General features: G+C 35.9%; 1 protein-coding gene across 12 annotated transcripts in view; it reads left to right on the top strand.

Moving 5' to 3' along the window:
• VPS13C (vacuolar protein sorting 13 homolog C) overlaps positions 1-24,565 on the top strand; it is a 100,766-nt gene that overhangs the window by 4,531 nt on the left and 71,670 nt on the right. For 8 of the 12 annotated variants that reach the window (XR_012675255.1, XR_012675256.1, XR_012675254.1 and 5 more), the window contains exons 3-17: positions 697-739; positions 1,518-1,613; positions 2,387-2,488; positions 9,354-9,463; positions 10,308-10,367; positions 10,959-11,018; positions 11,763-11,843; positions 16,085-16,142; positions 16,439-16,566; positions 17,447-17,553; positions 18,223-18,394; positions 18,840-18,902; positions 20,137-20,272; positions 20,863-20,957; positions 22,799-22,941. Coding sequence is in view for 9 of the 12 variants with exons in the window: in XM_075160311.1 (XP_075016412.1) it covers positions 697-739; positions 1,518-1,613; positions 2,387-2,488; positions 9,354-9,463; positions 10,308-10,367; positions 10,959-11,018; positions 11,763-11,843; positions 16,085-16,142; positions 16,439-16,566; positions 17,447-17,553; positions 18,223-18,394; positions 18,840-18,902; positions 20,137-20,272; positions 20,863-20,957; positions 22,799-22,941 (1,454 nt within the window). In the remaining 3 variants the exon portion in view is untranslated. Of the gene's footprint in view, positions 1-696; positions 740-1,517; positions 1,614-2,386; positions 2,489-4,939; positions 5,003-7,134; positions 7,201-9,353; positions 9,464-9,544; positions 9,636-10,307; positions 10,368-10,958; positions 11,019-11,762; positions 11,844-16,084; positions 16,143-16,438; positions 16,567-17,446; positions 17,554-17,775; positions 17,798-18,222; positions 18,395-18,839; positions 18,903-20,136; positions 20,273-20,862; positions 20,958-22,798; positions 22,942-24,565 lie in introns of those variants that run through there. The other 4 variants (XM_075160320.1, XM_075160316.1, XM_075160317.1 and 1 more) reach the window with 4 other exon arrangements.

Below are 24,565 nucleotides of genomic sequence, written 5' to 3'. Positions count from 1 at the left end.
CAGTTCTGGAATCTTGATGATTTAAGTTGTTTTTTTTTAAGATTTCCCTTTATTTATTTATTTATTTATTTATTTATTTATTTATTTTCTCCTACTTCCTCTTTACTTTGTCCCTTTTTTATGTTCTTGATATTCCTGTGGTTATATTCCTGTTTTTGCTGTACACTATACAGGAGAGATACTTTGTGAGGTTTTAATTGATGGTAATAATTGTTCACTTGTCACGTGTTCCTCATCTTGTTCTCCGTGTTTGGCAGGCATATTTTACAAAGAACTTCTCACTATTGTTAGTGAGACTTTTTATATGTTTGTAAATACTAAGTGCTATTATCAAAAAGAGAAGACCTATGTGGCAAATTAATAAAAATGTAAGATTGAATTCTTCTATATAGATAAAATTTTACTTTTTAGTAACCTTTGGAGCGAGGCATTATCCTACTTGTAGGATAGAACTGCTAGAAACGTGTAAATGCTTTGTTGTAAGGCTTTCTACAGGCCTAACCATATTTATGGATTCCTGAGTTCACGTGAGTATTGCTAAATAATTAAATCTCTGTCATATGGAGAACTGTTTCTGTTCTGGAACTTCAGTTCTGGGAACATAGTTTTAACAGAAGTAAAGATAATAATTTTGCTGTATAAACCAGCTTATCTTTAACATGGATTTGTTTAATACTTAATTTTTTTTCTTTACAGAGTGAGCTGAATGTACCTTTTAGAATAAAAGTTGGTCAGATAGGTAAGTTTTTGTTTCAATGTGAGTATTGAAATGGAAATTTTAGTACAGGCCTTAAGGTCAGTCCTGCCTCTGAATTTCTTTTATCAAGCTTTCTTATGTGATCTCTGTAATTGTACTCGCTGTTGAAACTAGCATGGAAGTCTAATGTGACTGCCCTGGATAAATCATAAAATGTTATCTGGCAAACCCTGTTTGTGTAACTTTACAGGCTGGTATGAAAAACATGTCTGAGAGGTTCTTTCCAGATACATGGATGATCAAGGGAGCTGTTTAGTATAGGCAGAATATGTGTGGCTCTTTAAACGACAGTTTAGGAATATGAAGAATTTAAGTAAGATTCCTGAATCTGGCAGACATGCAAGGGTTTAGAAACTTTTAGATACATGTTTTTTTAAAAATTCCTTTCCTGATGGTCAGCATTGCTTTTTCACATGAAACATTTGTTGGAGATGAATGTGTGTTGTATTTCTTATTCTACTTCCCTGGGAAAATCACGTTCATCCCAGTGTATTGAACTCCAGTCATGATCTCGCGTCTTCTGACTCAAACTGTATCTTCTTGCTTAAACCTATGGCTTATATGGCTTATATTTTTTCTGCATGTATTTTATCACTTCAAGGGCTTTATAAAATATTTAGGCCCATACAGTTTCCCCTTACCTTCTAAGGCGCGTAGGACATCAAAATATAGGGTTAGTGCTCTTCAATGCCTGAGGTGTTGTTTGGACTAAGCACAGTGTAGATTTTTGTTTTGATGTAACTGTATCTGCTTTGTTTAGATAAACTTACTCTGAAGATTCCTTGGAAGAATCTCTATGGAGAGGCAGTTGTTGCAACTCTAGAAGGCTTGTATCTTCTAATAGTTCCTGGAGCAAGTACGTAAACTCTTGAACAACACAGTTAGATATTTTTCTCTTCCATTATTTAAGGGTAGTGTGTAATTGCATATATAATGGCAAGTAGTTCATGTAAGCTGCCATTTTTACATTCTGTTCCCTCAGGGAAATTTCTAGAGAAATGCTGGCAAGTTAGTGGAAGAAGGGTGGGAGAAAACAGCACCTGTTGCTTTTTATGGAAATCCTTGGTTGTATCCATTCCAAGTTCAATTCAACAGCCAAGTTTCTTCTGAAGTGTGCTTACCCTGAATCCACTTTTCTGGCATGGTTTAGATCTTTTGGCTCTGGCATGATACATTTCATCTGCTTGTAACTGACAACAATCAAAAGTGGTAATTCCATTAGAACTGTTTTTGGGGAGAGGGAGAAGCATCAGAGATTTCGATTAGTTTTCTCTGAAATCAGAACCTCTGGTATATTAAGAACACTTGCAAGTTTCTAGAGCGTCAAATATATGTGTAGTAGAACTTACAAACCTGCATTATATTGCACAGACCACACTTAAGGGTCTGAATTTCCACGGAAAGGTTCTATGAAGTAATGCTTCAATGTTGGTATGATGCTTTTGTGTCTTACTGTGTAAAAATAACGATTTCGGAGACTGGATGCAACTTTCAGCAATTAAACCTAGTATAGTGTTTATCTCAAGCAAGGTATTTTGCAACATAATGTTGAATATGGTATGCATTGCTTGATTATGCATTTATATAACTTGAAATTTAGGATTAAAGCTGTCCCAACTTGGCTTACAGGCATTAAATATGATGCAGAGAAGGAAGAAAAATACTTGCAGGATAATAAACAAAAGGAACTGGCAAGAATTGAGGAAGCCTTGCAGAAAGCGGCAGAAAAAGGTACTGAGTTAATAATACAAATCTCCATTGGAATTTGAGGACTTAGACTGTGCTATGAAAGAAAAGTCCTGTTTTATGATGACTTAATAAATTTTGTTTTTTGAAGTGTCTAGCTAATCTTACTACAGCGCTTTGAAGAACCTTTTTCCTCTAAAGCTTGAAAGAAGTGTTATTTGTTTTGTTTACCATTCATTTATCTAGTCAGCTTCCATTGAAAATGGGAATTTGATAATCTGGTATGTCTTTTTTTCTCCCCCACTTCCCCCCCACCCCCAAGCTCTAGGGGAACAGGACCAAAGATAGAAACTGCATTGCATGAGGCTAATGTTGTTATCTTGCTTTAGAGCTTCAGTAATAGATGTTTAATAATGTGTTTTAGAGGTGCATGTGACAGGTTGTTCTTTGCTTAAAGGAAACTTTAAGGAGAGTGGTAAGGTTTGTAAATTTTTGCTTCAACAATAATGCTTTCGTTTCAGTTTCTGCTGTCCTTTTATGATGTACTGTGTTTTGACTGGTTTGAGAAATGAGACTCTCTTGAACAGGAAATTATTCATGACACAAGAAAACAATTGAACATGAACATAGGAAACTTTACTTAAACTTTTAATCTAGGTCATTAAAAATTTTTAAACTTTCAATTATAGGTTAAAATAACTGATCATTTCAGTCCGATTAACTTGATCTGTGTTTTTGTTTTGTTTGTTTGGTTTTTTTTGTTGTAAAAAATATCTTTAACAAAATTATGGTATGAATTAGGCTTGTTTGGACAGAAACCAAGCTCAGAACCAATGACAGGTAACTACATATGGTAGAAGAAAAAGTTATTACTGAAGTTTTTGTCTGAAGTGAGACCTGTTTGTTGGGCACTATAATGGTTCTTAAGATGCATCTCTAGGATACCTGTAATGCTGCAAGTCATTTGCCTTGGAAAAGTTACTGAAAATGAAATGGTGCTTAGAATACTCGGAAAAAGGTAGCTTGATTGTAATCTCTTTGCTTATTTAATTTTCCAGTTACAGGACGCTCTACTGCCTTGTTCCTGTTTTGCTAGTTTGAGGTGTACATTTGCAGTTTCTTTCAAACAGCAATCTGGCAATCTGTTTACAGTGAAGAAAGAAGCCTTCCTTTATTTCTTGTCTTTAATATGCCAGAAACTGTATGAGAGCTAAGACAACATCAGTGAATGGATTTTGCAGCCATTACTTCATACTGGGGCAAAGGAATGTTCAGAGGTTTAACCTTGGTTATGTAGGACTTGGATACTGTAAAGCAGCAGTGTTTCAGCCATTGTTCTTTGCACCAGTAGCAATGGGATGAAGGGATAATATAACAAGAAGAATTTAACCTAATGGGCACTGCTTGAGGAATTCCAATTCTGGAACTTCATATATTTAAGAGTGAGTCTGCACACCTGTGACAGTTGTCTGTTTTTTTGAAAGAAACTTACTACATCCAGCATTTGTAAGGCTTTTGAAAAAAAAAAATCATAGAAAAATGATACCTCAGTAGCTGAACTCCTTATATAAAGAACTAGAATTAGATTTAGTCGTGTTTTGCAGTTTTAAACTTTCAGCCTTGTGAAGGAAAAGCTAGAGGAAGATTAAAATTTGATTATTTTAAACTGTAGTTATCCTCTCAGTCATACTGCAGCATGATCCTTATGGGTCCCTTCCAACTTGAGATATTCTATGATTCTGTGATAGTATCTCAGGGGTAGCTATTTGGGTTTCTGGTGTTGTACTAGAATATTGTACTCAGGAGGACTTGTATAGTTCTTGTGTGAGCAGATCTCTTGCTTTTGGTAGATACAGAAGTCTCAGGGCCCAAGTTGCTCTACTGCGCCATAAACTTCTAAGAAATTCGTCTCTTTCTGTAGGCTTTTAAGAGCACACAATAGCTGGTGAAAATCTAGGAAATATATTGAATAGAAAGTTATCAGAGTCTATGAATTCTCAGCTGTATTGGCTTTCCTGACTAATACTCAACTTACCTTAATGTGTTTAGAATCTTGATTCAGTACTTAGCATAAATAGTCCTGGGGATATTTTCTTTAGAGACGCTATTCAAATATTGAGCAAAGTGGTTATGTCACTGTGTGGTTGGTGTAGTGTGATGGGGAAGTGATAACAAGCTCTGCTGACACAAGCTGACAAAACATTATTTTCTGTTTTCTAAGCTATTAAAATCTGTCAGTATCAAAACTCATATATGGAGACCAAAGCTTGCAACTCTTGTCTTTTGCTGGTTATAAGTAAAATGAAAATTGCATAATTTGCCTATGTAGATAATCTTTGAAACTAGACATTCTGAAGTGACTCTGACTGTCAGATATTGTAATGGAAATACTAACGTGTCATACGAGTTTTATAAACTTAACATTAAATCAGGAGCTGATTTCCTTATTTTGAACAAAATGCATTTTTTTGGTTATTTGCTGCCATGTGGATCAAGGCACTCATTCACAAGATTACTTCAGTGGGTTGGAGAGTCTGATTTACAAGGACACCAAGCCTGGTGGGTATGCATGGTTACATTTTGCACATGCATGATCAGTATGCAGCTTACATTTTTAAAAACAGCCCCCTGCCCCCCCCAAAGCAGCCAAATGTAGTAATGAGACAACAATACTTGTTTGGTAAGCATCCACATATTGGTGATTCTAGAAATAAGATTTTAATGACTGTGGATTCAAGTGGAAACTTGCAATCACTAGTCCTGTCTCAATTGAGTGGCTTTTCAAGAAGACTGAGACCATTTAGAAAGATTTCCATCAGCCATGTCGAGCTCAAGAATGTTATAAAATGCTGACAACATTCTACTGTAGTTTTGAAACACTATCTTTAGGTGTTTTGAGAATAGAGGGTAATTGCCCTTACTTAAAGTGTCTGGGTTAAGATACTGGAAGTTCAGGCTGTATTGAAACCGTGGGCCGGCAAAAGGAACCATAACATATTGAAGGCATTTAGCATGCTTTTCCCTGGTTCTGTTTATTTGGATTGCCCTCAAGGAAACAGTTTCCATTTGAAATTCAGAGGAACTGTTATTATGTTGTACCTGCTGTATTTTTATCTTCTTGAACCAGATTTTCAGAAATTTATTCTTAGCCAAAATTACTTAGTGGGCTTTTATCTGCATGTAGGTTTAGAATGAGCTTAAACTCATACATTTAGTTTCTCCATGGTAATGGATGTGGGTAATCAAGAGGAAAATCATATTGCCTTAGTTTTGTCATACATGAGAGTTAAAGCCTGAGAACTACAAATTCAATAGTAAGTGAAGGAAGCTGTCTTTTAAAAATATTATTTATAGAGGATTACGTGTACCATTAAAAGGAACTATCCAAAAGAAAACGTTTTGATTTGGCATATTTTTTCTTTTTTGTTATTTGTGAGGTGATCACCTTACCTGCAAGACAGGTTGAAATCTTGGCAGGCACTTTCTCCGCCCTTATTTGAACAAGGATTACATAAAAATGAAGTTGTTCCCCAGAGTTAAATACACTGTTGCACTTGCTTCCTTCTTGCTTTAGTGGGATACACCCTTCTCATGCTACAACCTCTTAAAGTTAAGCACAGGCAGCCCTATTGCTAAGTTCTTTTCCCTTATTTGGCCAGAGAGGGGAAAGAAACACTGCAACTCACCAAACTGGTTTTCTTTAGAAACGTGGAAAAATATCAGCATTAATTTAATTCATGAGATGGTTGTGATTATGTGGGTCATAATTTGTGTGTAAATAATAGAATTTAATTTCATATAAAGCTTTTAAAGAATCTTCATTTTTGTATGCCTTTTTTGCAGTTACTGGTATTGTTCTTTCAGATCGCTTTCATACCATACTGTTCATTATCATGAGAATCATATTGAAAAGTGCTCTTTGGGTTTCCACGTACATCTCAAATATCTTAACTTGGAAGTTATGCGCTTGTATGATAGAAGCCTCTTCTGGATTTAAACTTCCATGTTTTTCTTCCTCACAATTATGCCTTTGCCTGAGGTCATTAAATAAAAAACAAACACTTGGATTACAGAAAAACGTATTCACCAGGGTTTCTAATAAGCAGTCATGGCTCTGTTTTTAGCTCTCTTTTGTACGTAAGTGATCTGGAGTTACGTTTGCAATGTAGTCATGAAGAAGTCTGGGTGTGTGTTTGCTGAGAATTTGCTGGTGATTATTTGTAATTCCTCGAACTCTTGAGACGTTACATAAGGAATATATGAAAGTTGAATTAAATGCCTTGACCTTACAATTGGCGGGACAATTGATCCAGTAGAAATTTGGATACTTAATCTAAAGGTTTTACTGGCGGCTTAGTTTACTTGGGCTTTGAACTTCAATGCCTTTTTTTTTTTTAAAAAAAAAAAAAACCAAAACAGAACAAAAAAAAAAGCAAGGCTTCAGTTGCTTCCCTGAAAGTGAATCTAGGTATACATAAATTATGAAAAATAAGGCTCTGTGCTATAAGAAGTAGCTGATTGCTTTCTTAACAGATCAGAAATTCTTTAAAAGCTTTTAATGAGACCTTACTAAGGCATATTGCTGTAAGACAAGCTAAACTTTCTTCCATCTTTTCTTATGCTTTCTTACATTTCTGCTTTACTAACTTGAATTTTATCCTTTTCCCAAAAAATTGCTTGCACTGAAAAAGGACGTAAGCGTAAAAAGTATAAAAAGCACTTTAAGAGACCTTTTAAAGGTCATGATCACTCAAAAGGTGGGTAAAAGTTTTGGCATTTAACGTTTTTAGTGTCTTTTTTTTTTTCTTTCTGTTTGGATTAGTTTTTCTTAGTCTTGGGTATACATACAGTAACACCTTTTTTCTCCTGTTTGAAAGAGAGGATGTAAATTGGAGAGACCTCTTTTTTGCTGTTTATCTATTCTCTGGATTCAATAAGACTGAAGAGAGTCCTTGTTTCTCTCTAGTTGGATAGTTGTGCCTGTTTCTTCAACTTGAGCTATCTGTAGCATTCCCAACAAAAATGTACACTTTTGGTAGGCTGTCTAGTGGGACTTCACTGTGGCTGTTGGAAAAACTGCATGTGGAAGAGATATCTGTTTGTCTAATTTTTGTAATATTCCAGTGACAGCTATGTAGCGTGAATCTGATACTATACTGATGATACGGCAGTAAACAGTTTTCCAGCACCTTTTAGCTTCTGTTCTAAATAGCTAGCATAGTGTTATGGCTGATATTTTGACAGCAATGAAATTGATCCTTTTCCTCAACAGGATAATCATTGTCCAAAAGTACCAAACCATGCGGGTCTTCAGTATTAGCATGTGACTAAGAATGGGTTGCCATATCCCGTGTGGTTGTATTGTTACCTATTTGATCTTAGAGGAAGCTGCAGCACAGGCTTGTAATTGGAGTAAAAACTTTGTCAGGACCCTAGATAAGCTTTGTAAGGTATCAAACTTTTATTGCTGCTGGTAGCTGCATCTGGCTGTAAAAATGTTAATGGGTTGCCTGCTTGCACTTGAAGGTCATGAAGCTTTGATAAGCACTTCTGCCCTTTTTTTTCTTTATCAGTATTGTGTTGGTTTCTGTTAATAGGGAGTGAGAGTTGTGAAGAAATGATTAATAGGAGGAAATGTGAGTTGCATGTAAAAGTATATATACATATAATGTTTTGATTTCTTCTGAGTTCCTGACTAATTTTTTTCCTTGAAATCAAATGCTCTTGACTAAAATAGTGTTATATCATGTTCAATAGCGAAGTCTTTTCATTTTTAAAGGAATCTTCTGAGCCTCTTTTAGAGCTTAAAAAAAAAATCCTGATTTTTGTAGCAAGGTGTACAAAGTTATGTATCTGTGGTGTTCAGTGTGCGTTGCATAATTTAAGAGTTACAAACAGTTAAAATAAGATGAGAAGTCAAACTCAGAGTGCAACCCTAAACTTAGTCAAAACCTGTAGTCCTTATTTCTCTCTACTTGATAGCCATGACTGTTTCTTCAGCTTGAGCCATCTGTAGCATTTCCAACAAAAATGTACAAGCTTGCTAGGCTGATTAGTGGCATTCACTGGGATAGCCACTTTGTAAGGTCCATACTGAACAAGACAAGGTAGCCTGTAAAGATAGCTAGAGAACAAGCAGCTCATCTAGCCATATTTTAGGTAAAATGTTAAGACGCTCAGCCTGAGATAATATTTTTAGAGTTATGTCATTAAATAATGAGAGATTGTAAATATTCCTCGCAGCCTCAGCATGCGTACATTTGTCTCGTGTGGGTATGCAACTTCTGCTACCCTATCTTGTTCAGCATAAGTTCAAGTATCACTATGTGGCATAGCAAAGTCTGATATGGACCTAGCTTAAATGGTCACAATATAAGTCCAGTATGGAAGAAATGGAATATTTCAGAGTAACTGTTCATTTTCATTTATGGTATGCCAGCTTTTTAACTTTCTCAGGCGGTGTTGTATGAAAGGCTCTAATGGACTGGTCTCTTGTTGTGGAAGTATCATCTGGTTATTCAAGGATATTTAGTGCTAAATTACACCGTCTTACCTATTGTTGAAACCCCTAGTTAATTGCTGGGGGACTCTTCAGAGAGAACCTTTTAGCTTGGAAGGAGTGGGGAGAAGTATATTAAACAAGAACTTGCTGTAAGCTAAACTGTTGTGATTGAAACAGACATAAATTTTCTTATGGTTGTGTTGTGCACACACAGCTAATGTCACATCTTCAGAATATGGATGTACAGAAAAGGAAAAAAATGCAAATATGTAATCTAAATAAGTGAAAACTTACATGTTAAGTATTCATGTTAAACATTAAATTTACATTAGTATAGCTATTGGTGTGGTTGAACTCAAGATGCAACTACTACACTGAATGCTGACTTTTTTAAAATTATTGTTTTAGACAAACCAAAGGAGGAGAAGAAAGATACTTTCTTAGAAAAGCTTGCAACTCAAGTTATAAAAAATGTGCAAGTCAAAATCACAGGCGTTCATGTTAAATACGAAGATGATGTAAGTATCTGGAACATATTCTCTTCATTTTAAATTGGACTCCAGTGCAGTCACGATTGTCTAGTCCATAGAGAGACACTATTATCTGCCACCTTGAAAAAGTTGCTGTGGTTTCTTCTGCATCTCTTCAAATAAAGTACCCCAGATATGACTGAAACCAGAAATATTTTGGGTATGTGAAATAGATATTCTCTCTTTTGCCTTTTCCAGTGGTGCCTTGCTCACTAAATGTGGATGGTGGCTGTTCGTCATATGTTAGTGTGTGCAGTTGAATTTTTCAGTGTCCTGGGTAAAGTCCAGGCAGAAACTGATGGGGTTGCAGATGAGTCGGAAGGCAAATAGTTGAAAACACTTGATAAATGAGAATGTTTATATGAACCAACTGGTATTATTCTAGCCTGCTTCCAGCTTCCTTTAGGCAAATGATAAAGCAGTTTGTGATGAGATAATTGAATGTAAAAGAAAAGCATTGGATATAGATTATTTCTCAAACCTATTTTGGGACTATTTTCAGAGACACTAAATTTAAAAAGATGGGAGGATTGGAAGTCATAAAATGATATAGCTGACTGAGATGCGGTACTCTGTAGTTCTTAGTTCTTTCCTCTATGAAGATTTTAGAAGCCAAAAGGAAATTTTCAGCTTGAATTGAAGTCCTAAGTCTTTACACTACAGCCATATTAGTTTTGGCCCAACTTAGGGGGTTCCAAGAATGCTTCAGCTAGAATAATTAAGCAAAGGAAGATCCTCAAAACAGCTCAGAATTTCAATCAACTTTGATTAAATGATATGTCTCTGTTTTCAGCAAGAGAAATAAATGGCTGTTATTTTTCTATTTTTGTAGATCACAGATCCACAGTGTCCAGTTTCCTTGGGAATGACATTGGGCGAGCTTAGTTTACTGGTAATGTGTGTGTGCATGCATGTTCTTATGTTTTTGATTTACTTGTCTTTAGAGTAGCAAAAAAGAAAAGTAATGTATTAAGATGATATAATGAAAGTATGCATACAGACAATCTTTTATTCATGCACATGGTTTGGGCAAGCAGAAGGGCAGATGATTGAGGAACATCACACTTTCTGAGAGTAGTGATTTGTTCTTATGATCCAAGTGATCTTTAAAACTGAATATGTTTACTTTCATAGGGCAGGTTATTTCCAGACCTAACAAAGAAATTAGGGCAAACATTACATCATGATGATAAAGAATGTGGTATTTTGCCAGGCCTTTTGAGAAATGGGGAGAGAACATTTCAGCTAACCCCTGTTTTCTGTAGATGTTAAGGATTTTATGGGTAGGATAATGAGTTGAAAATCAAAATAAACTGACAAATTTTGTATTGGATTTTGACTTGTGCATATGCAGTCTAGAGAAACTGGCTTGTGTAATCAGGTGGCACCAAAATGATGCATTCTGTGCTTGAAAGTATAGGATAAAACCACAAATGTGTTAAATAACGTGCACAGAATGACTTTTATCACTTTGAACTTTCAGACAACAAATGAGAACTGGACACCTTCTATTCTGAATGAAGCTGCAAAAATAATATACAAGGTAATGTGTTTTTTTTTTTCCTACACAAGTGAAGAGAGCAACTGATCTTGGAGAGAAATAATCTGGGGTTCTAAATAAAAATTGGAAAAACAGTTTGCTTCTCGAATTCTTGTGTTTTCCCTAATTTTGCTGTGTGTTTAAATGGAAGTGGAGCACAAATAACTGGCTTTATGTAAGGCACAACTTTCAACTCCATGGTTTAAATAATTTCCCTTAAATGCAAACACTAATCCCCTCATTAAATGCATTATACAGCAAGTCTGCATGGTAACTATGATTTCAAATAGGTTGTCAAATTGCCGTTTCCTACTCTAGTTTGTATGCCTAACGTAATTGGGATTCTGGTAGCTAAGCAGTCTCTCGGTTCTCCCTGCCCCACAACCCCATGCTGAAAGAAGTACGCAAAGATCTAAGAAATTATAGGAATGATATAAGAAGGGTTTAATAGTCCTGGTTTCTTTATTAGGCCAAATGTTGGTTTTGAGCACCCTCGGCCCTGCAATTCAGAATCGTATTTAACAGATGTGCTTGTGAACTTGTGTGCTTTAAGAACTTGCTTTTTTAGCAATTCAATTTTCACTTCAAAAATAGTACTATAAGATTAAGTACATCTCAATGCTAACAGTGGATTTGCTGTCTAGTCTGCTTTCATTTGTTTTCTGTTTTCACAAATGGAAACCTAAGTTCATAGAATGGGTTGAATACTGAGTATGGAATCTGTTGAATGTTTTCTTTCCTGTGCAGCTTTTGTGCCTGGACAGCCTCAGTGCTTATTGGAACATACACAGCAAAATGTATTATCATGGCTCCCGTGAACAAATACTGGTAACGTAGAAGAAAATGCATTAAACAGTACTATATTCTGTTGTAGTATACAAAACTACACCATACTAATTTCCACCCCACTCCTCACACTTACGGTCAACTGTATTCTGATACCAGGGTCACATGTTAATCCATTGCACCATTGATAGCTAATATTTTTTTGTGAACTTCATATGTTATCAACCCCTATAGGTTTTAGAAATGGTCAGAAACAGCGCCTGTAGAATCACATTCTATTGGCATATTCATCTTGACTTCGTACTGTTTACCTAGTACTGTTTACTAAATATCTGGGCTATATGAGCTATTACATAGCTACTGTAATAAAAAAGGCAATATTGAGATAGTAAATGAGCATAGAATTAATAAAAATTCAGAATATTAGATTTCTATCAGAACAGGAACTTACATCACATGTTATCCAGATTAACGAAGCTGCATGGCTGAAATTAACCAACAGAGTGAAGCCAGATGGAAGAACAAGATGTTAAAACAAAAAGGTTTTTTTGCTTTTTAATAAACCAAAGCTTAGGTAGGTATGTATCCATTGTCAGACCTAAACAAAGAAACAAAAAATTGCGGAGGGGCTAATGTAGTAGTTCTTTAAGATAGCAACCCTTGTTATGGGAAGTAGCTTTGGCAAAATTTTGAAGAGCTTTGGTAGAATAAGTTATATGGATGAATGAGTGACTATGCTATGCTTGACAGGCAGAAGAAGGTCACAGCTTTAAATGCAGAATGCACAGTAGGACTGAATAATGAAGACTTTTGAAAATTAAGTGGGGTGGAATATAATTAAGTTAGACTGTATGGAAAAGATAGTGCTGGAAATACTTTTTTCTAACTTGATGAAGCTAACTCAGGTGGTGTAGAGACTAGAGAAACAGATGAAGGTGCTCCAGTGCAGAAGATGAGAGGCAGCATTAGGGCAGTGAGGGTAAATTGAGGCAGAACGAGGCAGATATCTTAAAATTGTAATTACAGGGAAAGAAGAAAATCAAATTTTTGGGGGGAGCGCTTCCTGGATGCTATGTCTAGTTTTTTCTGATTCATTCATATTTTGAATTGCTGTTAGCTAGATGAGTAGTGGAATACTGCAACTTGTAGTATCGTAAGTGTGTGAAGTTTTGCTTTCATTTCATTGCTGTGTTATCCTCTAAGTCTTACTTTCCCAGAAGAGGAACTAGGAACTTCGGCAGTATGAATAGGGCAGTTATATAGACATAAATTGTGGCTGAGGACACACATCCTCTTTCTGTATGACAGCTGAGGACTTCTGAGTTGCAAAAGCACCATTACTGTTAAGAAGTTTATTTCAGATGGCCATTTCATTCATGTGGTTGAAAAAGCTCATTTTTAGGTAATGAGAAACAGTTGTTCTAGTGAGCTTTTAGGCAGTACATTATTGAATATCTTAGGTTCTGAAAGTAAACTTTAGAACGGATTGTGAAAACAAGTCACTTTGCTTGGAATAGCGGACATCTGATTACTGTTGTTAGTTTGTCTGAATCTCATTTCATTTTACTGTGGAGAAGATCAGATGTGCAGTGTATGCTGTCTGTATATCTGCATTCTATTTCTGGTGTGAATAAGTTCTCTCTGTGCAAAAATGATACATTTTTGACCCCTTATGTTCGTAAAGGTTATACAGGTGTTCTGTATGTCCTTGTACAATACTACTTGTTTCCTTTTTTCTTTTGTGCTCATCTTTTACAGGTATCTTTATTTTTGTTTTATTCTCTCCTTAACAAAATATACACTTAACCTGGTAAGCTTGGTACTAGTATGGAAGGTTGAACCAAACTGTGAAGTGTTTAAAACCAGATGGTCGTTTAATGTTCTTTGAACCTTGTCTGTTATGTGGAACTTGAAACCTAAGTCCTTTTATTTTTTTTCTGGTTCCCCTTGTAGGGCACTGTTTATTGTCTCAAAATTGGGATGTAAATTCACTGTATGTAGAAGATATTATGAATATGTTGATTTCTCTTCCTGTCTACAGTCTCTTGCTTTGTTCTTCAACGAGCTAAATTTCGTCAGAGCACTTCCACTTCTGCCTTTTTAGGTTAGCAGAAATGCTTACATATTTTTAATAATAGCCAAGTTACTTTTAGTTACGTGAGTCTTCAGAATTACCTGTCTGTGGATGTTTTCTCTGTTGTATCTCAGTCTGAAGTGAAATGTAAAAGTGAACCAATACACAGTTTGAATTGACAGCAGCAAAAGTCTTAGTTTTTCAAATGTGTCATTCCAGCACTGTTGGAAAGATCCTTTGTGAATCAGTCCTTGATATGCTTGTGGACAGATGGCTTTGTGGGCTTACCTGACACTGTCTGGCAGCTTAGATCTCAGTCCTTTTCAAGGGACTTCGACTTATTATTGACTAAGCTGCAAGTGAAGATGTTGGTGTGATTTTCTTGACCTTAAGTTTTATGTATCAGGAAGTACCACTTTCGGTTCCATCATCAAACAAGTTTTTAACAGGTTCTTTCTGAAAGAATTGGGAATTTTGCCCTCCATGACTGTAAAATGAAGTTGCCTGTTTCCAAAGCCTGTGGCATGTCCTGCATGTAAACTTGTCTTCGAGTGCTGAGGCAGAGCAATTCCAGTGTAGCAAATAGTATCCAGTATTCTGACCACCTATTAAATTCAAGCATCTCCCCGCTTGCATTTTTCCAGTTCTTGAAATCCTTAGCAGTTTTGGTGCTGTATACTAGTATCACTTTGCATACTGGCATCATCTCCATTATTTGGATTTTTTGCATCTTTTGACTGTTTGATGACTTCTGTTAGTTTAAATTTGTCAATTGTGATTAGTCGTCTTTGTGTCCTTGTGCCTAAAAGGGGAAGAGAGGGAGAGCAGGAATAAGCTCGGAACACATCTGAGAAGATTTGAAGAAGCACAGGGGAAGAATGGAATTCATCATGGGCATAAGATTACTTGTGTAAATCATCTCTCCCACTTGTTAAGTCCTCTCTGCTTCAGAATTTTAAAACCAATACAGGAACTGAAAAAATAGCAAATAACATGTCTTGTTTAGTAACATTATCTGTATTAAATACCTGAATACATTTTATATGTAATTTTTAGTGTAGCTTGTTTCCTGGAAAACCAGATCTTCCATCCAGACAGGTTGTTTTGGTCTTAATTTTAAGTAGCATTATCAGGAAATCAGATTTATCTTACTAGCTAATTGGTCTATGTTGTAGTAAGAATAAGCTCTGTAATCTGTAGCAATCTGTTACTTTTGTACAACAGTCTTCATATTTAGATAACATGAATATATGGCTGGTTGTGAGATTAGCTGTTTTATACTTAATCTCATTGAAATTTAGCTTTTATTAGTATGGATCAGCAGACGGGAAATAGGTTGAAATACAAATATTTTTAATGACAAAGTGTACCTTTTGTAAAATACAACCCAGTTTTTAAATAAGGAACTGGGAAGAGGATTAGGTTGAAGAAATTTGTAATTACAAAATTTTTCCTTGTAAAAACAACTCTTAATATAGATAGTCTTTATAAAATATAATGGGAACAAGCACTTCATCTGCCTTCATGTAGTAGCTAATATGTACATCTTCCTAAAAGCAGGCCTCCTGCTTTAACTGATTGTGCCATTGCAATTTTGAAACTAGATAAAATGTTTGGGCACGAATATAGCATTCTCAATAAATTGCCGAAGAATTATAGCATCAGACGGACCTAATTTTGAATTAAGACTCTGTTCTAGCATGATATTTTTCAGGCCTCTGGGCTGTTCTGTTATTTTCCTGACTTGTTTCTGTCTTAAATTCCTCTCGTACCTGCAGAATACCAGAAGGCTCAAGTGGCCTCCTTATGTGCTAAAAATGAGGAAGGGTCGAATGTGAATAGATACTCCTGGTACCTTCAAGGAGTTTAAAAACAAATGCTTCATCTATTATGCTACATGTTTGAGTGTACACATGAGCTACATGTTTCTAAATTAACACACATTAGTTGTTATTGCAAGACTTAGACAGAAGTTGAATAAAAACTATACTAACCTTCCACTCGATACGAGAAACTTAGAATTCTTTTTCATCTGGTGTATTGAAATCTTTCACTCTTAAGTGCTTGTGCTATATTAGCTTTCCCATTTAGGCGGAGGAGGCCCTTGCAAAACATATGTGAACTTAAGTTTGGTCTACTCAAAGCTTAGAGAACTCTAAACAAATAATGCTCTTCAGCAATTGCTAGACAGTATCATATTCCTTTACAGGATCATCTGAAAAGAGGAATTCCATGTAGTGGTAACCAGCCTCAAGACTACCAGTATAGTAAGTAAGCTAGGAATGAGTGAATATAAACTGTTCTGAGCATGTTAGTATACAACAGCCTGACCTGATCATGCAGGCATGCCCATACTGACTTTATTTTACAAAAACCTAAACATAATAGAACATATTAAAGCTTATATGCTTTTTGACTACTGCTGGGCTATCTTAATTTTTGGTAAGAATTGCATCCTGATTCTGTGGGTTGATATATCAGACAGTGGAAATAAGTACTTTAGGATTGCTTCCCATACTTTAATTGTAAACATAAAAATAATCTCAATTTTTTTATCTTTAAGTTTTTAGACCAATATCAGCCTCTGCAAGACTGTATATCAACCCATATGCAGAAGTAGAACTAAAAACTCCCAAGCTTGATTGTAATGTAGAAGTACAGAGAATTGTCATTGAATTCACTAAGCCACAGGTAAGTTAGCTTGGTATCTGTTATCAGCTATTTCAGAGTTTGTGATGAACTGTAGGATTTTTTTGTTGGAAAACATTCTTCTTTGGGAATTTTCTGCTTATACGCAAGTAGACTGTCTAAACTATTTAGCAGGAACTGTGGGAAAAGTGTAGGATCATTTTCCCTTTGTGTAACAGTCAATTCCTGGTGCTAGATCCTGACACTCTGACCCTGTTATCTGTGGACCCTCTGGGGACTATCTGATCTGTATTCAGCCCTTCCAATAGCATTCCTTTCACATAGAGAATGGAGTCATTCTTATGAGTAGCCCTTATAAAACTATAAGCCAACATTATAACTGCAGAGATGCCAGGGTATAAGCAAGGGTGGGAACGAATAGAGTATACTGGCTTTGCCAACAAAACCTGCTGAAGTATCAAGGAACTTATTTAGATAGCTGCCCAGCAATGTTTCATTTATTCAGTGATAATTTACAGTTAGTTTGCTAGATAGCTTTTTAGCTCTTATGTCAGAGTGTAATCTGAGTTCAGAACAGTACCCATAAGGTTAACTAATGCAAAGGCAGTTCTAAAATTGGGGAAACTGTGTATTGACAATTGAAGAGAATACGGTTGGTTTGAGAAAGCCTGAGACTTTGTGCTGAGCAGGCTAACAGAAATACAAATTGTTTTTGTTCTTCAGGGAAACCAGAAGTTCGTACAGTGGTGTCCTTTGAGAGCAGTGGGTATAGTTGGTCCACTTTTACATACTAAGGAAAATGCATAGGCTTAAATTTCTATATAGTTTGGGGAATACTGAAGACCATGGTATACATGTACTTTAAGCACTGTGTGCAATGAAATCTGAACCTCTGCTAAGAGACTTGGTTTTCTGTGTTTAGTACCTCAGCATGATAGACCTTCTGGAGTCCATAGATTACATGGTTCGCAATGCACCGTACAGAAGATTTAGGCCAAATGTATCTCTCCATAAAAATGCCAGACAATGGTAAGCTGTGTACGTTCGTGCATTCTTTGGGAGATGCTGGAGTCCTCTCCAGTCTCTTCATTCTCCTAAATGTAGTTTTAAAACTAGATCGCATATATCATGACTTTCACAGAGCTTTACTTAGCCAAGTAGAAAAGTCTTGCAGAAGAGAACACGTGAAAGAACCAAGTGATGAAAATCTGACTTGCAAGGCTAATCCTGGTCCCCAAAATCTCTGAACAGAATGCCGATGTTCTCTCTAGAGGTTAGAATATAATTTTAGAAAGACTAAAGAAAAAAATTAGCAAATGTATTACAAGGGAAACATACATGTCAACTGTAATTTTTAAAGTTTTGAGCTGGTACATTTTTGTGGATTTTTTTTCCTAAGTATTAACTGATGCTGATTATCAAAGTGCTTAAGTGTACTTAGTGCTGTTACAGCCCAAATTTGCAAACATGCAGAAGTCAATAGAGAATGCAGATTTATAGTTCTTCAGCTGTTAAATGTAAGCCCTCAATTCATTTTTCAAAAGTGATGTTGAAAACACTAAAATTTTTATAAACAAAGGTACTCAAATAACAAGTGGTAAACAGAGTGTTTGCATATTGATAAACTACCTCTGCAACTTTTAAGTTGTAATGCGCAAATGAAGTGGGAAGTTGCTCACAAGTGTGGAATTATTGTAGGTGGAAATATGCAGGTAACAGTGTTCTTGAAGTTCACATCAAAAGACATACTCAAATGTGGTCATGGAGTAACATAAAACAACATAGGCAGCTTCTGAAGAGTTACAAAAATATGTACAAGAACAAGTTGACACAGAGTAAACTGTCAGAAGAAACACAGAGGCAAATTCAGGTATGTGTTTTTCTCTTTGGAGAAAGTATATTTTGGTCCCTTTATTAAATAATTATTTAAATATATATGACAGTAATCAAGGTTGGTGGTTTTACAAGAGCACAAGAGTTCTGTGGAAATACCATTTTAATCTGAAGTTCAGCGTAACTTGTGAAAAGAAAGAAAATACTAGTAAAGTTCCATTTAAATAAACCCTTTTTGGTTGCGGATTAATGAACTTGGATGCATTTAATGAACTGCAAGTTTATTTAAAAAAAAAAATTAGACTGCCTAACATCAGGTTTCGTCTTCTAGTGAACTTCTCGGGGGGGTATACCCTTGAAAGAAAGGAGCAGGTCTAGAAAGAAATTGGAGTGTAAATACGAGGGAGCTGGTAGAGAAATTGTAGTGGTGAACCTTTCTTAAATGTGTTTGAGGCAAATGATTTCATCATACATTTTTACAGGACTTAGAAAGAAAGCTTGATGTCTTCAATATAATCTTAGCAAGACAACAAGCACAAGTTGAGGTAAGAAATAATTTTTGTTCAATAATATTGTAACACTTCAAATATTGTAACACTTCACTGTCATGACAAACACTTTTGTCACGGTAGCATCTTGAAAAAATTTGTGCTGATGGCTATGATAGGATAGGGAGGTGGGAAGGCAGGTTTTGTATCCTTCCAGGACAAGAGTAAATCAATTTCCAAAATGAAAACTAATTCCAAAAACCTGCCAAAGTGTGTGCACAGTGTTACTGCGACCCACTTGGTACCATTCAGGCAATTGTCTAAGGGTTATGATTTAATGATTCTTTTCTTTGTTTGACTTCTGTTATTTCAAGACTGGTTCTGCAGCTGTTGAAGATCAAAAATGCACAGCTGTTCCCATCCTACCTACGCTTTTAGATACTCTCTTTTTAAGGGACAGCCAATCTAATTAAAAGACAACTCTGAGAGAATTGTTAAAAGGTAGATGAAGTCTCTAGCTGCATTTTATTTTGGAAATCATTTGTGACACTTAACAAGGAGTTGCATGTTATAACATTATGAAGTGTTGTATCTGCAGTTAAGATCAAAACCACCTAGCACACTGAGGGCAAGCTCAGAATAGTCAGCTTGTGAGAAGCATGCTACTGGTAGCTGTTTTTCTAACATGAAAATTAACCTCTGTAGTTGCATCATATAATTACTGTTCATGCCAATGTAGCCTTAGTGTTTTTCTACACACCCAGAATGTGTGTAAAATGAAGATGAAAAAATAATAATGAAATTTCTTATTTTTGAGATATTTGTGGTCAGACCTTGATTTTTAAAATGCAAAATGAAAGAATGAGTACAAATTAAAAGTTTTAAATACATGTGATCGTACAGAATCAGTCTTCAGGTTTGTTACTACAAGATTTAAGGAATGTAATTGCTTCTTGTATCCTCTTAAATACTGTCTTTTCATGTGGTTCCTGCCTTTTCGTAGTCTAAATGCTAGTGAAATGTGTAGAAAAAGGCCATCCAAAGTAAAAGTAATACATGCTTGTTTCCACACACGCGTGCGCATGTACACACACACATGTATAAGCCTCCCACCCCTGATCCTCCTTTTGCTTCTGTCTGGTAAGTCAAAGTGCTCTTAATCCCTTGGGGGGTGGTGTTGCTGTCCATCAGTTAAATGTCTGTTCAACATGCATACGTACGTGCATTATTTACAGAAAAACAAAATATATAGTAATTCTATTCGTTATGTATTTTAATATCTGGTTTGTAGACAATAAGATCAGGACAAAAGCTACTGAAGAAGAAAACCACTGAAGTAGAAAAAAAAAGTGGAGGATGGTTTGGTGGTTTCTGGGGTAAAAGAGAATCTAGGAAAAAGGAAGATGAAGAATCACCTGTTCCTGAAAGTAGGTGTACATCATAATGCACTAACTTCTATAGAGACTTTAAGTTTTTATATACATTAAGAAGAAAGTTATAGTATGTTTTCCTTCCTACTATGCAGAATGAGAGAGTATGACCTAAATAGTGCAATGCAGTATTGATCCATTTTATAGTATTACTTACTGTTAATGAATATTGAGCTGGCAAATACGGCATACTTCTGAAATGGCCATAAGCATTTCAGAACCTTGGTAAGGAGAAGAGTATTGAGCTTATAGCTGTAGTGTAATAGATAACAATTGGAATACTGTATTCTGATGATTTGCTGTCTGGACCAGAGGTTTGTTCCAATAGTACTCCTCAAAGCTATTTTCATCATTGGGAACTGTGGGTACCCTTGTAATATAAATTATATTGATTTCTGTGCTACGTATGCAATGCCATATATGAAGACTGCTTCTGTGTAAATTATTTTACAATATGGAACTTAGTGCAATATGAAGAATCAAAGAAATGGGTCAGCAGAACTTAAGTACAGTATAAAACAAATGGGAGGAAAAATGCTTATCGTTACTAATTATAGTGCAAGTTTTTGTGGATTTTTGGTTTTTAGCTATTGATGAACTAATGACACCAGAAGAGAAAGCTAAGCTTTTTACTGCTATTGGATATAGTGACAGCTCCCATCACCTTTCCTTACCAAAGCAGGTAAGCAACTTATGAGGGTGGTTAAAAAAAACCCCAAAATATACAACAAAAAAACAACCAAACAAAAAACCTTTCTGATGCATGTTAGCCTTAAGATAGGCAGTAGAATGTATGTCAGTGGAAGTCAAATCTATGTTGAATGTACAAAGAAGATTTTAAAAAAATTTTATTCAGAAAACACAAAGAATGGCTAATGTTTCCTTTGGTGGTGTTCTGCTTTGTGCACAACCTTAATATGGAGCGAGTTAGAAGTAACAAAAACTGGATGATAGACACCTATTTGCAACTTGGAAGAGAATTTAAAAAGCTAACTGTAAATGAAAAAGGATTCCATGTTAGCTTTTTCATTGCATCTATTTCTTGCTGCCTGTTGTGGTGAAAACTAGATTAGTCTGTACAGTCTTTTTGTTTTCTTTTCTTTTTTTTTAAATCCAAAGTCAGTTAGATTCTGATAATCGAATAGTTGTTGTTTATATAAAGGTGAACATTAGCATGTGATTATTTCCTGTTTGACCCAATGTTTATAACTTTCAGGGATGCTTTTGTTAGAAGGATCATGTTATGTTTCTATTAAAACGTTTGTCCTAATGATTAATACTAGGAGATTTCAGTTGTAGTACTTCTTTTCTACTACGCAAAGGAAAGCATAAAATTAAAGCAACCTTTTTGTGACAGATATTTTTTGGCTTGTTAAGCAAAAGAATAAAAGATAAAACTTTACAGGCATAGTATTCTTGAGAGGGCTTATATGAAGAAAGCTAGAAAGTAGAAACTAAAAATGTGAAATGGTAAGGTTTCTCTCACTATACTTATTTTCTGTGAGTGCTATTACATTGTTGTTTTAAGTCTTAAGGTGACTGGCAGTTCTGCTTTAAGTTGCTCATCACTTACACAAGCACTTTTTACATTAAGACTATTTCCTTCAACGAGGATGTTGTCTCTTCTCCCCACAGGCCTCCCCACTCCCCAACCCAACACTCCAACTTTCCAACCTTGTATATTTTTGTTAAATTTAATTATTATAAGCTTACATGTGCCTTACACAGGGAAGTTCAGAATTGTTTGAGTAGCAACATGGAGGCCTGTGCCCTGTTGTATGAACTTGTGTGCCTGTCAAATTGAAAAGAGCAGACCAGCAGCAAACATCTCTTACCAACAAAGAAGAGACAGCCCAAACAGTGCCCAGTACTGGTGCTTTTTTTTTTTCCTTTCTGTTTCACGCTTTCCTTGCTTACCTGTGTAGAAAAACTTCCATTTTTAATTTGGACAAATTAAGTGTAAAGGTGCTTTCATCTCAGTACCCTGAAGAAAGGTGCAGGCTTCAAATTCAGATAGGAAGTATTATTTGATTATTCTTAAGTTCCTGACTGACACAGTCATAAAATGGTATGTGTGTCAGGAAGCCGAAACCCTTTCTTGACAAGGACGAGAGATGACATTCAACAACAAGAACAACAAAGCCATATACGCAATGTCTTCTAAAATTTGATGGGATTATAATGATTTTGTTTGTTGATGTTGCTAACTCTCTACTGAGTATAGTTTAGCTATACTTGCTTTCACGATTTAAAAAAACTTCCCTGAATCCTGAAAAGAGACACAGACTACATCTGCTCTGCATTTGTTGAAATACACTGTTTTATGTTAAAAAAATGACTGATAAGGGTTGAAAGAAAGTAAAGACTCTATACTTCGCTTCCTACATAAGTATATGTTTCTTACCTTAGTCAACTGAAATAGCTTTAAATACCATATTTCGTTAGATTTGTTGAAATCAGGAGGTCTGAAAAATTATTCATATCCAGATGACTAATTTCAATTTTCTCTATCCTTCTCACTAGTATGTTGCCCATGTTGTGACACTGAAGCTGTTAAGCACTTCTCTTACAATTAAAGAAGACAAGAATGTGGCAGAAACTCTTAAAGTACAGATAATTGATCTGAGTACCAAAATATCACAGCGCCCAGGAGCACAAGCCATTAAGTAATTGGATTGGTATTTTCTTTTTGTAAAAATCTCTTCTTCCACACCCCCCACACTCCCCACACACCCCCCCACCCTGACTTTTTACATCTTTTCTTGGGTAGTGCATTATATTGTGTATTGACTTTTAAATTTATGGGCATTCTGTGATTGCACTCTGTTGAAAAGTTATGGTCATGTAATTTGGTAAATAACATAGAATGGAATGAAGAAAGGAATACTATACGTAGTCTTCATAAACAATGATAAGCTCTTTCTTGAATCCAAATGTTGAAATGCTTAATATTGCTTTTGGGAAGTGATACCTAAGCAATGTGAAATGCTCTGGCTAACACACTCCAGCCAAGCTACTGAATGTGTTGCTTGCTTCCTACGGAAACGAAAAACTATGTCTGTGTGTTGTGGGTAGGAGATTAACCAGCATGTAGTAAATGGAGTTCTTCCTGTGGATGTTTTAAGAGAGGGCACACCAGAAATATTGAACACAAATTATTGGATTATACAGTTAATGAATAAGATTTTCAGTGTCTGGAAAATGAGATTTTCAGTGTCTGTGCCCTTTTCATGCACTGACTTTATGCATAAGATCACCAGCTCAGCTGCTGACTCTTGAAATATTTTTGCTAAAAACTGTTTTGGGGAATATTAAAGGTGCAGCCTGAAAGCTGCACAAAAATAAAAAGAGCTTTGAGAATATTTTACATAAATGCATGCCATATAATTTAGTTGGCACGACTGAAACAATAGAACAGATACATTTGTTGACTTTAAGTTTCTGGAAAAATGTAATTAGATTATCTCAATGGAGCCAGGCTTGTGAGACTGATTATGCCCAAACTGGGTTGCCTCCCAAAGTCAGGGATTCCAATGGTGGGGACCCAGGACCCAAAAATCAGTTTCGTATCTAATAGGTACTTCTAAGGACAAATTAAGTTTGTGTGGTTTGGTGGTGTGCACATGGCTTGCTTTCAGAGGCATTTTTCTACTGACTCCGCTTAACACTATTGTCAGGAAAGCTGTCAGTAAAGAATACCCGTTTGTACCTGTCGTGGTTTAACCCGGCAGGCAGCCAAATACCACGCAGCCGCTCACTCACTCCCCCCACCCCCAGTGGGACGGGGAGAGAATCGGAAGGGTAAGAGTGAGGAAAAACTTGTGGGTTGAGATAAAGACAGTTTAATAGAACAGGGAAAAAAAAAAAGGAAAATAATAATGGTAATGATAAAATATACAAAATGAGTGATGCACAATGCAATTGCTCACCACCCGCGCTGACCGATAACCAAGTAGCGATCGGTACTTCCTGGATCACGCCTACCCTTCATATACTGAGCATGACGTCACATGGTATGGAATACCCCATTAGCCAGCTGGGCTGGCTGTCCTGATTATGTTCCCTCCCATCTTGTGGACCTAGCTCAGTCAGTAGGCACGGGAGCTGTCCTTGGACTAGGAGGGCACTTAGCAACAACTGAAAACATCAGTGTGTTATCAACATTCTCCTCATACTAAATCCAAAACACAGCACTAGGAAGAAATTTAACCCTATCCCAGCCGAAATCAGGACAGTACCAAAACAAGTCCGTAACTGATTTTGAAATAAATATGTAATAGTTAACATTGC

The sequence above is a fragment of the Calonectris borealis genome, chromosome 11 (genome assembly GCF_964195595.1).
Source record: "Calonectris borealis chromosome 11, bCalBor7.hap1.2, whole genome shotgun sequence".
NCBI lineage: Eukaryota > Metazoa > Chordata > Aves > Procellariiformes > Procellariidae > Calonectris > Calonectris borealis.
The sequence above is the reverse complement of the archived record's forward strand: the minus strand, read 5'-3'. Positions and strand labels throughout refer to the sequence as shown.